Genomic DNA, 15386 nt, shown 5'->3' with positions numbered 1-15386 from the left:
TGAAGACAGTGTGCTTTTTGATGGTATTTTTCTTCAAATGTCATAAAATACTAAGACATTACCTATATTTAGCAAATTTACCTAATGGGCACTTTCCCCAAGACCCTTAGGCTTAAGAAGGAGGATCATTCTTGACCAGCTCATAAAAATGGAGTTTGGAAGCTGTCTCCATGTACTAGCGAAAAGACTCTACATATAGAGCCACCAGAAGACACAACATGTCGGGAACATATGTGTATTAGTGAATAACTTGATGTCAAAGCCACTCAGTAAAAAAAATAATAGACTTTAGTGTAGCTCCAAGTCTCAAAGTACTGTTTATCTATACCCATACTAGCAATTAAAACAAGTGTTCAATGATAGTGAGAAACAAAACAATGGCACACACAATTAAGCTATTACGCTTTACAAAGCTGCATACTTCCCAACATTTTAAATGTACAAAGAGGGACATTTTAATTTTAGGGATGTGAGTGGGCCAGTGGCGGGGCTGTTATGAGAAATTTTAGCTGATTTACTAATAACAATTTATGCAACTAAAATGTATTCAGTTCAATAACAAGGTGTCTTATTTACACAGTCTGATTTCTAAACACATGCATTACTGTGAGTATTTTTACTGTGGAGATCTGTTATAAATTCAGACCAATAATACTGATCTCCTACAAAAGAGGGATAGGGATTTAAAAAAGAGACAGAGGGATTGGCTCAAAATAGGGACTGTCTGTCTTAAACAGGGAAACTTGGGATGTACTTGAGAGGTATGTAGCTGTGCATTTATTAATTTCAACATTAAAAGTATTCAATGATTGCATGGGAACAGCATATGATTTTCTTACCATGGTTGTTTCTGCAATTGACCCAAAGCTGTTAATAAAGATATTGCAGGTTACATTTACCGGGGGACCTGTATGGAAACAAACACAAATTTGATATTTATCAACATGTTAATGGCTGCCAATGAGCCTTGAGCAAAGTCGACACAATCACAAACCCACTGTTGTATACATTTTGTTAAACACTGCAGATTCGGCGATCACAATTCAGCACTTTAATGGGACCATGAAAATTTACCAAATAAAAAAATAAAAAAATTGAAAGGAGTTAAATGGGCTTTGCCACACAAATAACCAATACCATAAAATATTTCTGAGTATTAGTGCAGAATGAACATCACAACAACGTTCTCTGACTTGATGATGTGTACGAGCAATGATTCCTCGTCAATGAGTTACACTAATTAAAAGACAAAAAAGCACAGTAGAGTTAAAGCTGCTACTCTCAGCCAATCATAGCCACCCATTGCTGCTCAAGCTAATAGTTCCTCATTAACCCAAGTAGCACAGAGTGGACAGGCTTCATGGGACTCTTGGATAGCATAAAAATATTGAAAATATTTTAATGCTGAATGGAAGGACTGTGCCATAGGCTTCCAGACAAAATAACCACTTCAATAAGATGAAGCAGTTACCATGCCTACAGTATCCCTTTAAGTCTTCAACATGCATTGATGTAAAGCCAATGTTCTTTTAGCATTGTATCATATCACTGTACCAAGAGACTTAGAAACCAATGGTTTATGGTTATAGTACAAATAATGCCCTTGAGGAACCCCTGCAAGTCAATTTTCTGTGAAGACGATTAATGTCATAATTCAATATTTACTATTTTGCTCACAGAAGAAGTGCTTACAATGTGGATTACACAATCACCTATGTCTACGAAGAAGCGCCAAATACTTTTTTTTTAGCATTCTTGGCTGAACTGAGACATGTGAATATCTGTAGATTAAGCCATGCTCATCATTAGTTCTTGTTTGTTACACCATATATTCTGTTTGAATACAAACAGTTTTGTACGGGTTTTAGTTTGTGCGTGACTATATATGTATTTGTATATTTTTATATGTATTTTTCTGATGGTATACATACTTATTTGCACACACAAAAAAAAAAAAATATATATATATATATATATATATGTGTGTGTGTGTGTGTTATATATATGTAAAAGCATGTAACCCATTTGAGCACTCTCCCCAATTGACTTTCTCCGCACTTCCCCACCTCAATTACCTATCCTAGGTTTTTCACTATGTCCTGTGATAGCACCTTCCTCAATTGCCTTTCTTAGAACCCCCTCTGATGTGTCTGCTCATATTACTCTCCCCAATTCTCTTTTTAGGACCCTCCCCAGGTCCCTTTTACTCTTTAATCTCTAGACCTATATGATTTTCCTGTGCCCACTTTCATATTGCCCTCCATAGTCGCTCTCTGTGAGTAGCCTCTGTAGACATTCTCTGTTGACAATATCCCTAATGCCTACTTAGTACCGTTCCTAGTTTTCCCTCATTCTGTGAGGGGAGCACCAGACACCACTGTCCTGTTAGATTACAGTATGTTTGGCCTGAAAAGATGCATGGCTGTCACTGATCTCTGCCAACTGCCTGTCAGATATATAAATATAGATAATATAATATATATTAAAAAGAGTTAGAAGGCACACATCAAAAGGACCATCTAAGCACCTCCAGCCCAGAGCAGACTACACTCACATATACAACAAAGTAAAGGACTCGGCACAAAATTGGAAAAGGTCCAAGGCAACTTTACTGAAAAAAAATGATTCCCATAAACATACACAAACATTTCTCAGTGTCTCTGCTTCTGAGCTCTGCACAGTGTAACGAAGTAGACATAAAAAACAGAGTATTTAGTTCTCAGACTACCTCCCCTACACCATGGGCCCTATCTATTCAAGCAGTCAATAATATTTCAAGAGATCCTATAGTGTGTATTTTCAAGTATAAATCAATCAATCAATCTTCCTAGCCAGAACTGAATTATTGGAAGACTGACCTGGAAGCATTGTATAGCTTTACAGCTTCCATATATGAAAGCCATTAACTGGAGGTAGGGATATAAAGAATAAAGTGATTGATTGGTATATATACTTTTACGATTAACTAGACCAGATGAGAAAATCCCTGATCTCCCAAACCAGCCCTCAATCCATGACCATCGCAGTCCACCAAACATTTGCTCGCCGGTAATAGTCATGGCTTGCTTGAGTTGATACATGAAGATCTATACCTAAATCCATTAACAGAATGAATGACATCACCACCAGATTGAAAGCAAAATGTTAAAGGGACACTATAATCACCAGAACAACTACAGCTTAATGTAGTTGTTCTGGTGAGTATAATAGCTCCCTTCAGGGATTTTCATGCAAACACTGCCTTTACAGAGAAAACCTCCAAGTGGCCACTCCTTAGATGGCCACTGGAGGGGCATCCTGGCTCAAGGCTGCATAGTAAGCAGCCCTTATGTTCAGCGTCCCCACGCTCTGCTGGAGTCTAAATCATCATCGTTAGAGGTAATGAAATAAAGTCTTGAAAACTTTATTAAACCCTGAATCTTAAAAAAATCATTCTGAAGAGCAAAACTAAAATAAAATGAAAATAGCTAAGCTGTGACAAAAGAAGAGATGGACAATTCTCCAAATCAGCAATGTCTGCCCCAATTTTGCAATTCATGTTTAATTTGTTAATACATGGAGCTTAGTGAATAACCCTGAAAGAATGTGTCTAAATTATTGCACATTAAATGTTTTATCTCTTCAATCAGCTAATTTAAGAAATTAGATAGTGTATTAAAATATGTAGCCCCAATGCTACTTATAGACGAACACACTCCGCCTCATCCTTTATTATAGTATGGGATCCTTGGCAGAAATTCAGAACTAATGAGAATAGGCATGGAAACCATATTGCGCTCCTATAGCTAGGGAATCACACACCTTGGCATACCCTCCCCCCTTTATTTTTATTTTTAGTATTTTTGTTGTATTGTTTATTTTAGTTTTTCTCTTTTCTGAGATTAGTTAATTCATGGACTATAAATAATAAAATGTTGAGGGCATTCTGAAATAGATATTTAAGTTGTGATATGCTACAAAGCACATTGTATGTGTAATATATGTATATTACACATATATATTTATTTCCTGGTCAAACATGACAGCATCACTTATGGGTTAGCTCCTCCCCAGCTGTCAGGACATGAATAATTAATCAAACAATTAAGAATAGTCAATATAAGCTCCCCCCTCCCTGTCCCCCCCCCCCCCTCTATCAACCCTCTCTCCCCCAAATTCCCCAGTCTTTTTTTCCTGTCCCAGCTGACAGGGAGGTTTTTTTTTGTAGATCCCACATAAAATAACTTTCTTTTCTTTTTCTAAACAGGCTGTGTTGGCAGCACTAACTGGTTTGAGTCCCTTGTTAGCACAAGAGACTCCACCATGGGAAAAATGTCATGAGCCTTCGTAAGAATTGTGCATATATTTGCTGACTATTAAAACACTCTTCCTTATTGCCTGAACATCAGCCAGGAGAGTCTCGGAGCTACAGGCACTAAGTTCAGCGAAACCGTACAGATCGAGTGGTTCTTATTCCCAGGCTTGAATTTCTCCCTAAAGTGGTTTCTAGGTTCCACATTCAACAAGAGATAGTGCTTCCATCTTTTTTCCCTAATCCATCTACTCAGGAAGAAAATTGCTGGAGTAAATTAGATGTGGTAAGGTGCCTCAGAATCTATCTATTGAAGTATATGCACTTCAGAAAATCAGAAAGACTATTCATCCTTCCATCAGGCACCAAAAGAGGTGAAGCAGCTTCCATAGCAACACTTAGAAGATGGATCTCCATAACAATTACTAAAGCTTATGCTTCCCAGGGTCTCCAAGGTCCGAGCATCATCAGACCACATTCGACCAGAAGTTTGGGAACTTCATGGGCTTCTAGGGTGGAGGTTCCAGTAGAGGATATTTTTGGAAGGCAGCTACTTGTTCCTTTCATCATATGTTTGTAAGACACTACAAACTGGATTTGTCCTCCTCTAAAGAATCCTGTTTTGGGAAAAGTGTCCCCGCTTCAGTGGCACTAAGAGCCTAATAAACCTTTTGTGTTTTGAGCATCTATGAGGTCTTCAGTTTAATGTGTCTATCCCACCCTTCATGGGAACTTGGCTAATGCCTATAATTGATGCTGCCATGTTTGGCCAGGAAAGTAGAAAATTGTTTACATAAATACCGTAATTTTCTTTTCCTGGCTATTCTACATGTCAGTAACATGCTCCCTACCATCTGAATTCCTCAGCTATTGCTTTTTAACAAGACTGGGGAGTTTGTGAGGGGGAGGGAAGGGAGGGGGTTATATTGACTATTCTTAATTGTTTGATTAATTATTCCTGTTATTTCTACTATATATATATATATATATATATATATATATATATATATATATATATATATATATATATATATACACATATATAAAATTAATAAAAAAAAATATGTAGAACTATGTAGAGTTTAGATTTTTTTTTTTTTACTGCAAAGGGAGTTTTCACTTATTTTAATGACCAACACTGTACCAATACCATGACAAGCAAAATAAAATCTTGTGGCACCTTTGAAATTGGGTCGAATTCGAGCATCATATCCTGAAATTTTCCCCATCAACTTATCCAGGAAATCTGAAGGAGACATGAGTTTGGCTGAAGAGCGGGCTGAAGCTCCCACCTCTTTGGAAGTGGCCAGGCTGTAAAGAAGAGAAAATGGAAACAGTTAGAATGTGCAAACAAGGAATTATGGAATAGAAAAAGAAATAACAAGCCTTCCAATAAAGAAACAGCTAGAATACATGGCAGGTTATTATTGCTGATTGATTATTATTATCTCTATAGGATGCAAGCCTTTTGTACAGGAAGATAGATCTTGTTTTGGAACTACACAGCTGGTATTGCAGAGTAAAATTAGTTTTGTAATAATCCTGATTTAATTTTTTTTTACACAAAATGCACTTGACTCATTCATTTTCCTAGTCCTGGCATACAATTTTTTATGTATTTTCCTTTCTCCAAAGGAAACAATTAATATGATTCTGCATGTTAAAAAACCTAATGTAAGTGTAATGTATTCAATAAAATTGCAAAGCACTTTCTCAACTACCTGGCAATATTCAAAGGGGTGATTTAATTTATGTAGTCATATTTCAAACATTTGCATGAATCTGTTACACATATGTTTTTTTAATGCAATGCATTGAATAGTCATAGTTGTTAAAGGAACCACTACAGCAAGGAACACATGCTTCCTGTAGTGGTTATGGTGACAAAAGTACCCTGGCACCCTTAAACTTAAATAGTGAAATGATTTGCTAATGCTTTGACTTCCAGGAAATTCATGGCACCATAACCACTTCAAGACACTGAGATGTTCTTTTTAACATGATTTTTTTTATCGATACACTTTGCTGATACAGGCTTTAAATTTGTTGATTTATCATAGAAATGAGTTGAGAATTAGCATCCACCGGCTCCTAATTCTCTCTATGGGAAAACTAAAAGTCCTGCCCTGAGAATTACCAGTTACAGTTTGTTAGATTTTGTGATATGGAATGTTACTAACATTAAAGACAGCCATTGAGCAATGAGGAGTTTGTTGGTAAAACTCAAAAACAACTTTAAATAAGCATTCTGTAGATCAGCTATGGAATTCCATGATGTAACACAGAAGGGTGAAGTAAACTGATCTCAAATGTACTACTCCATAGATGTATGATCAAATTCACTCCTTATGTAAACTGGTGATATTAGATTATTTACCAAATGCAATTTTTCGCAAAAATCTATTAGGAAAATAACATTCATAAAAGCTAGTAAAGCAGTTATACTTCTCTGTATCTGAATCCCTCTTATTGATTAATAACTACAATTCCCATCATTCTATGCCAGCGATACAGACTGCTGGGTTAATAATAATATTACTTGAACTTCAGCAACAGATACTTGTGTTATATTTAGCCACATCACAGTTTTCAGCTGTGTAAAATGTGCAATTGGCTGGACGTCCTTCTTGTCTTTAGAGGTCACCAACACATGTTCTGATTACGTTCATTCCTCCCTACAGTAATTGCAGGTAATACAGCCATTTGTGAATAAGAACCAGCTCAAACCATATGTGCATTGTTTATCAATGCTTAGCAGATTATTTTCTATGCAGCTCAAGGGAACAATTGCTTGAGACTGATCAATAACACTTCATTATCTCTCCGCCCGGACATTAAATGTTCCTCTAGACAATATCTGTTTACTTAACCCTTTATTAGAGATTGTTTTATTGATTAACAAACAAAAAAGAGGAATATATTTTAAACTGAATGACATCAATGAAAGATGGTATAATTAAATTAAAATAAACATAAAGGATGCAAAACAAAAGTCTTTAGGGGGCTCAACTCCAAATTGTAGCATTTTAAAATTTGAATGGCAAAAATGACAGATAAATAGCCGAACTGGAAAATTTCTCAAACTCGAGTCACAGATTGCCTATTTCAGCCCGAATTATGCCATGAATATTCTAATTTGCTACCGTTGAAAAGCAATTAACCCTGGGAGAGTTCTGGCCAGAGACAATTTTCAAAGTATAGAAACAAATAATGCTGGGAAATACAAATTACATTTTTTTTCAACTTTTTTATTTTTGTCAACTCTGAGAGAGTTTGTACGAGCCAGTTTTTAAAGTATAGAATAAAATAATGCTGGGAAATATCAATTTCTTTTTTTATCAACTTTTTTGTACTTTTGTTTTAATTTTTCCAGTAGGTTCTCAAATCGCACATAACATGACCTGGTCCATTATCTTCTTTACAACTCCCATGCCAAAAGCCAAAAAGAAAAAAATGATCCTCTGTCACGATAATTTTACTGCATACCTTCGATAGAAAATCTAGTATTAATGCTACATAGGGGCATTGGACAGAAATGTATTTCCACAATTTTAGTGTTATAAATACTGATGTAAGATAAAAAAATATAACCCAGTATTATAATAATAATAGTCTGCTGCATGACACGTCAAAAATAATGGCAATATCTTCATTTTTACCTGCAGATTTACACTAGAATTCTAACAGCAGGTAAACCAAGAGCGTGTAAGAAATTATTCATTCATCGTTTAAAACCAGTCAGTAAATGTACTCAGCTAAGCACAACGCAGATATAGAAGCATGCATTAAATTAATGGAAATATTTCACTGGAATATATACATCAGATTCCATAGAATAGTAATGATTTACATTTAATATGTACATATAAATGCAGGAAAAGAGGCATAAAAACTGTGTCATGCACATAATTCTGAATGAATAGGTAATTTTTCATTTTAATTTGTGGACCTCAGTCAGTGGTGTATCTTGGTTTTGTGCTGCCCTAGGACAAAACTCAGACACCCCCCCCCCCCCCCCCCCCCGTGCGCGCGCCACCCCCACCCAACCCTTCCCCCGCCTTCTAAATACACACACATTCACTGACAGATACGCATACACTAGCTAACAGACACACACAGTCAGACACACACAGTCGGACACACACAGTCGGACACACACACACACACTAACAAACACACACAGTCGGACACACACACTAACAAACACACACAGTCGGACACACACACACTAACAGACACACACAGTGAGACACACACACTAACAGACACACACTGTCGGACACACAGTCAGACACACACTAACAGACACACACAGTCAGTCACACACACTAACAGACACACACACGAACACACACAGTAACAGACACACACAAACACACAGTCAGACACACACACACACACTAACAGACACACACAGTCAGACACACACTAACAGACACACACACACACACACACACTAACAGACACACAGTCAGACACACACTAACAGACACACACACTAACACACACACACACACACTAACAGACACACACACTATCAGACACACACTAACAGACACACACAGTCAGTCACACACACTAACAGACACACACACTAACACACACAGTAACAGACACACACAAACACACACTAACAGACACACACACACACACACACACACACAGTCAGACACACACAGTCAGACACACACACACTAACAGACACACAGTCAGACACACACTAACAGACACAGACACACACACACACACATTAACCCTTTTTTTTTTATTTACTCCCCCCCCCCCTCCTTACCTTTGGGAATGCTGGGGGTGGGGGGGTTCTCCCATTCCCTGGTGGTCCAGTGGCTGCAGGACGGCACTGGCTGGCAGGCTGGGCGGCCGGCGAGGGAGCTCTTCTCCTGAGCTCTCTGCTCAGCTCCCTCGCGCGCCGCCCGCAGAGTGAGGCTGGGAGGCGGAGCCGGAATATGACGTCATATTCCGGCTCCCAGTCTCACTCTGCGGGCGGCGCGCGAGGGAGCTGAGCAGAGAGCTCAGGAGAAGAGCTCCCTCGCCGGCCGCCCAGCCTGCCCGCCCGCCCGCCCGCCCAGCAACCAGCCCAGCATGTCTGTTAGCCGCAAGGCTAACAAGACATTTGCCCTGGGCATTTGGGGGCGGCGTTTTTTGCCGCCCCCTGGAAAATGCCGCCCAAGGCAAATGCCTTGTTTGCCTTGCGGTTAATACGCCCCTGACCTCAGTAACTGACCCCAAGTCAATTTGTTTAAAGAAATAGTGCAACTTTAAATGCATTTGCATTTATTAGCTACACAGCTGTTTGGTTTTCATTCCTCTACTATTCAATGTTTAGTGAATAAACCCTACTGTTTTCTTTAATTAAGGAAAATATATTTAGAAGTAGCAGTGAGAATTTTAAGATAATGCCACATGCACTTTAAATTAAATAAAGTTTTCTTACCCTCTCATTAAGTTTACTTTAAAGAAATGCATAGATTTGGTAACCCTGTTTCTCAAAACAGTACACTTCTTCTTAATAATCTTTCTGAATTTGTCCTGAGAAATCACTTCTATGATTTCTAAATAGTTTAATGAAACAAAATATTATGGAAAATAAGGTCAGTAGAGATGCTCTCATTTATGACGGTGACAGATTGTCTTTAAAATTCTACGTTTATCATGAGATTAAAAGGTATGTTAATTAAAAGTGCACAGTTTTGGAAAAATTCCTAGGATGACTCAAAATAACTTCAAACACAGAATAAGTTTATTAATAACGTGTGTCAATGCTTTCCCCCATAAATATGTTCCTGTAGATTTTTCACTTCTCATTTATTTGAAAATTACCAACAAGGTGAAAAATGCGCATGAAAAGAATTTCTATAAGTATAAAATCTTAAATTTCCATTTAATTATTGTCTATAATAAAAAAACACTCCTGAAATATTATTCTTTTATCTGTTGCTAGTCTGTATTTTATTAAATAATTGCTTTAATTAAATTTTTACAAAGAGACTTAAAATAACTTATAAAGGTTCTAAAAAAAGAAATAAAAAATAAAAAAAATCTAATGGAGAGAAGTGTCAGGGAGAGAGAACAGAATGTTTTGTACCATGTATTGATGGATGAATCACTTATTGCTCATGCTGTGTACACCCGTCTTTTGGCCCGTAACTGTGCCTTCAAATAAATATTCCTTGTCTCCCTACAGGGTTCTTATTGAGTTGTTAACTAGTAAGTCACAGATACGCTATATAGATGTGGTGGCAAAATTACTTCTTTTTCTCAGATACAGCCCTTTTCACCTCATGTGCATCAGTTTTTTTACCTTCTGTAACTCCGAGTACATTTGCACATCTGGAATTGACTTGGCAAAACATATCTAAATGGCCAGTGGGAGGATGTCAGAAGAGCCCTCAATCATCTGATTAGCCTTTGTGCATCCCTCAACAGCTGACATGACCTTTAAGCTGTAACTCAACTATGCCTTTATTTGAGTAATATATCAGGTATATAACAACCCTAGCTATCTGAACCCACACAAGTTTGCTTTTGGAAGAAGAACATAACATGAAATTGCATTCTTCAATATTTTCTATAATTATCATTATTTAGTTTGGTCCCCAACAATGAGGCAGTCCTATATTTACATTTTTACCTGCTGTTATTTTGTTTAGGTGTGAAAAAATGAGAAGCAACTGATATGAAACCCCTGTACAACTGTAGCAGTACTTACCCTCTCCAGGGGCCGGCCGGGGTCCTCTCTTCTCGCCGCGCGCGGTCCTGCTCCTGCACGAGCCGCGCGCGGCTCATCCAACGACAAGATCAGTCAGGCGGGCAGTGACCGCGAGAAGCGGTCACGTGTCCTGCCTGACACTAAGAGCGCGACGCGCGTCTCGGGCGCGCTCTTAAAGGGACAGTGGGAGACAAAATTAGAATCAGTCTCCCATTGGCCCCTGTCATGCCACGTTCCCCATACACTCACATTTTGGGGGTGTGGATATGACAGGGGCCAATCAAAGTGAACATTAGGGTATTTATACTCACCTGTTTCCTTTGCACCTTGCCCTATCGGGGTTTCTGTCCAGTTCCCTTTAGTGCTTGTATCGTTCAGTTGGTTTTTTGGTGCTTGACCTTGGCTTTGTTCCTGACTCCGCTCTCTCTTTATCCTTGCTTGTTTATCCGCTGGTTTGTCTTCTGTGTACCAGTCCTCGGCTTGTTCTACTTTACGCTGTCTCTCCATTCCCTTGACCTCGGCTTGTTCTGGACTCTGTCTTTTCTTGTACTCGTCTAGTCCGGCCATTCTAAGGTCCGGTAAGACGAATCCTGGTTTCTTGTCTCTTGACTATCTGGTCTATTCCTGCGTGTTGGGGTATATTACTGTGACATTACGATAGGGCCATGGACCCCGCAGGTTTAGGACAACAGATGGCCACTCATGAGGCTAGATTCGCAGAACAGGATCACCGTATGGATCAAATGGCTCAAGCCATCCAGACACTGTTATCCAGATCAGCTCCGGTACCTGTACCTGCGCCTCCTGTAACCCCTGTACCAGACACAGCTAATATGCCTAATGCTTCAGCACATCTAACCCCGCCACCTAGGTATGGAGGGGACGCTAAGACATGTAGGGTAGGGGATTCCTTAATCAAGTGGAATTTCACTTTGAAATGTACCCACGTTCATTTCCCACTGATAGATCTAAGGTGGGTTTTCTTATGCACCAGCTTACGGATAAGGCACTTGAATGGGCAAATCCTATTTGGGAGGCTAATGGACCTATGGTACACGATTTCAATAGCTTCCTCACAGCGTTTCGTAGAACATTTGACACGACTAAAAGGTCAAAAAATGCCGCCAGGGCGTTAATGAGAATTAAGCAAGGATCTAAATCTGTAGCCGATTATGCTATTCAGTTCCGTACCCTTGCCTCACAGGTAGATTGGACTAACAATGGGCTTACTACTGCGTTTATGGAAGGTCTGTCTGAAACTATGTTGGATGAGGTAGCAGCTAAGGACCTCCCTGTACCCCTAGAGGACCTTATTGACTATCTCATCGATATAGATAACAGGATCCGTGACAGGTTATATACCAAGTCCAGAAATAGACGCTTTGTCCCCGTTAACTCACCTAGAGCTGAGACTCCCGAGGGATCTAAAGGGTCAGAGGAGGAACCTATGCAGTTAGGGGTTGCCAAACTTACTGACGTTGAAAAACTTTATAGGAGAAAGGAGGGACTTTGTCTTTATTGTGGTAGGAGGGGCCATATGAGACAAGAATGTCCCGTGCGTCCGGGAAACTATCGCACCTAAGACCGTATAGAGGACTGGCCTTGGGTGTGACATCAGAGTCCTCACATTTGCCTCTTAATAAATTGCTTCTCCCTGTTTCCCTGCACCTTGGTAGTAACTGCATAGCAGGGAATATACTAGCCCTGGTTGATTCCGGAGCGGCCGAAAACTTTATAGATTCCAGTTTTGTCAAGGAGAATAACATACCCACAAGAGAGAAGGAGACACCCTTGGCCGTTGAGGCCATAGATGGTAGACCATTATGCTCTCCAGTTATCACACATGAAACTGTACCACTACATATGTCTACAGGGGTGTTACACTCTGAAACCATTCGGTTTCAGATCATTACTTCTCCTTCCTCTCACCTCGTGTTAGGGTATCCTTGGTTGCGTACTCATAATCCCACTATTGATTGGGAGTCAGGACAAATAGTTTCTTGGAGTGATGCTTGCCAAGAGTCTTGTATTGTTAAAATCACCCCTTTGAATTCTACTAATATTCCTCCCGTGCCTACGGTCATACCCCCTCAGTACTTGTCTCTTAAATCTGTTTTTGATAAAAGGGAGGCTGAAAAGTTGCCACCTCACAGGCCTTACGACTGTGCTATTAATTTACTACCTGGTACTATGCCTCCCAAAGGGAGAATATATCCTTTATCTCCTCAGGAGAATCTGGTTATGGAGGAATATATTAAGGAATCTTTAGAAAAGGGATTTATAAGAAGATCCTCTTCCCCGGCAGGAGCTGGTTTCTTCTTTGTATCTAAGAAAGATGGCGAATTAAGGCCTTGTATTGACTATAGGGACCTAAATAAAATCCCTGTAAAAAATGCGTACCCCATACCTTTGATCACGGAACTATTTGATAGGCTTAAACATGCCACTGTTTTTACTAAATTGGACCTTAGGGGTGCTTACAATCTCATACGTATCAAAAAGGATCACGAATGGAAGACCGCATTTAATACCAGGAGTGGTCACTACGAATATACTGTGATGCCCTTTGGCCTTTGTAACGCCCCAGCAGTTTTTCAAGAATTTATTAATGATGTCCTACGTCAGTATATACATACATTCGTAATAGTATACTTGGACGACATATTAATTTATTCTACTGATTTACAGACTCATCACATGCATGTTAAATTAGTGTTGAGAACTCTTCTTGTTAACGGTCTCTATTGCAAACTCGAAAAATGTTCATTTGATCAATCAGAAGTCCAATTCTTGGGTTATATAATCTCTGCCAAGGGTTTTCGTATGGATCCCAAGAAACTTTCTGCCATTATGGAATGGCCTCTACCTCAGGGTTTGAAAGCCATTCAGCGTTTTCTGGGGTTCTCAAATTATTATAGGCGTTTTATTAAAGGGTTTTCTGCCATTGTAGCACCTATAACCAGAATGACCAAGAAGGATGGTAATACTCATGTCTGGAAACCAGAAGCACTTGAGGCCTTTGAATTCCTGAAGGCTTCATTTGCCTCTGCCCCTATTTTACAGCATCCTGTCCCTTCACTACCCTTTATTCTTGAAGTTGATGCTTCTGAGATTGGGGTAGGTGCTATCTTGTCTCAAAGAGATTCACCTGAAAAGCTGTTACACCCTTGTGGCTTCTTTTCCAGACAGATGTCCAAAGCAGAGAAAAATTATGATGTAGGCAATCATGAACTCCTTGCTATCATTTTGGCGCTCAAGGAATGGAGACATCTACTAGAAGGTACTAGGGATCCCATCCTCATTTTAACGGATCACAAAAATCTCTCCTACCTTAGTGAAGCAAAAAGATTGTCTTCTAGGCAGGCCAGGTGGTCTCTCTTTTTGTCTCGTTTTAATTACATAATCACATACAGACCAGGTGATCGTAATACTAAAGCTGACGCTCTGTCCAGACAATTCGAGACTACTGACAAACTAGAAATTGATGTTACCCCTGTCATTCCTCCCGACAGAATAATAGCTACTACTGTTCTTTCTATTTCTTCTTTCCTCTTACAAGCTATACAGGCTAAACAAAACATGGCTCCTGGGGAGAGGCCTGCTGATAAACTGTTCGTTGATATACCCGAGAGACGAGACATTATGTCATTATATCATGACACTAGAACTGCTGGACACCCTGGTATTTCTAAAACGTTCTCAGCAGTTTCTAGATATTTCTGGTGGGCTTCCTTACGCAAGGACGTCACCGATTACATTAATGCCTGTACTACTTGTGCCAGTATGAAGTCCTCCCACAGAGTTCCTTGTGGGTTGTTGCATCCGTTGCCCATACCCGAGAGGCCGTGGTCCAATCTATCCATGGATTTTATTGTTGAATTACTTCCTTCGAATGGTAAAACTGTCATCCTGATGATTGTGGATCGTTTTTCTAAGATGGCTCATGTTGTGTCTCTTGTCAAATTGCCATCATCCAAGGAACTTGCCTCTATCTTTGCCAGGGAGGTGTTTAGGTTGCATGGTATTCCCACTTCGATCGTGTCCGATAGGGGTAGCCAGTTTATCTCCAGATTCTGGAAAACATTTTGTTCAGAGATGGGTATCTCCCTCTCGTTTTCTTCCGCTTACCACCCCCAGTCTAATGGAGCTGCTGAACGTGCCAACCAATCTCTAGAGCAGTATCTTCGTTGTTTCGTGTCCCACCATCAGAACAATTGGGCTGACCTTCTTCCTTGGGCTGAGTTTGCTCGTAATAATGCTGCTCATGAATCCTCCGGTAACAGCCCTTTTTACGTTGTTTATGGCCGGCATCCCGTGGTTCTTCCAGCTGCATTCTCCTTACAGGGCATGCCAGCTCTGGATGAACAT

At 39.6% G+C, this 15386-nt stretch overlaps 1 protein-coding gene across 2 annotated transcripts in view; it reads right to left on the bottom strand.

Moving 5' to 3' along the window:
• The window catches only part of GLRA1 (glycine receptor alpha 1), a 112278-nt gene that overhangs the window by 60905 nt on the left and 35987 nt on the right, over window positions 1-15386 (bottom strand). For both annotated transcript variants that reach the window (XM_063447856.1, XM_063447857.1), the window contains exons 2-3: window positions 5472-5602; window positions 840-907 (exon numbers count right to left, since the gene is read on the bottom strand). In XM_063447856.1, coding sequence (XP_063303926.1) covers window positions 840-907; window positions 5472-5602 — 199 coding nt within the window. The remainder of the gene's footprint in view (window positions 1-839; window positions 908-5471; window positions 5603-15386) is intronic.

This window comes from Pelobates fuscus, chromosome 3 (assembly GCF_036172605.1).
Source record: "Pelobates fuscus isolate aPelFus1 chromosome 3, aPelFus1.pri, whole genome shotgun sequence".
Classification (NCBI taxonomy): Eukaryota; Metazoa; Chordata; class Amphibia; order Anura; family Pelobatidae; genus Pelobates; species Pelobates fuscus.
Note: the sequence above shows the minus strand (reverse complement) of the source record. Positions and strands in the feature narration are given on the sequence as shown.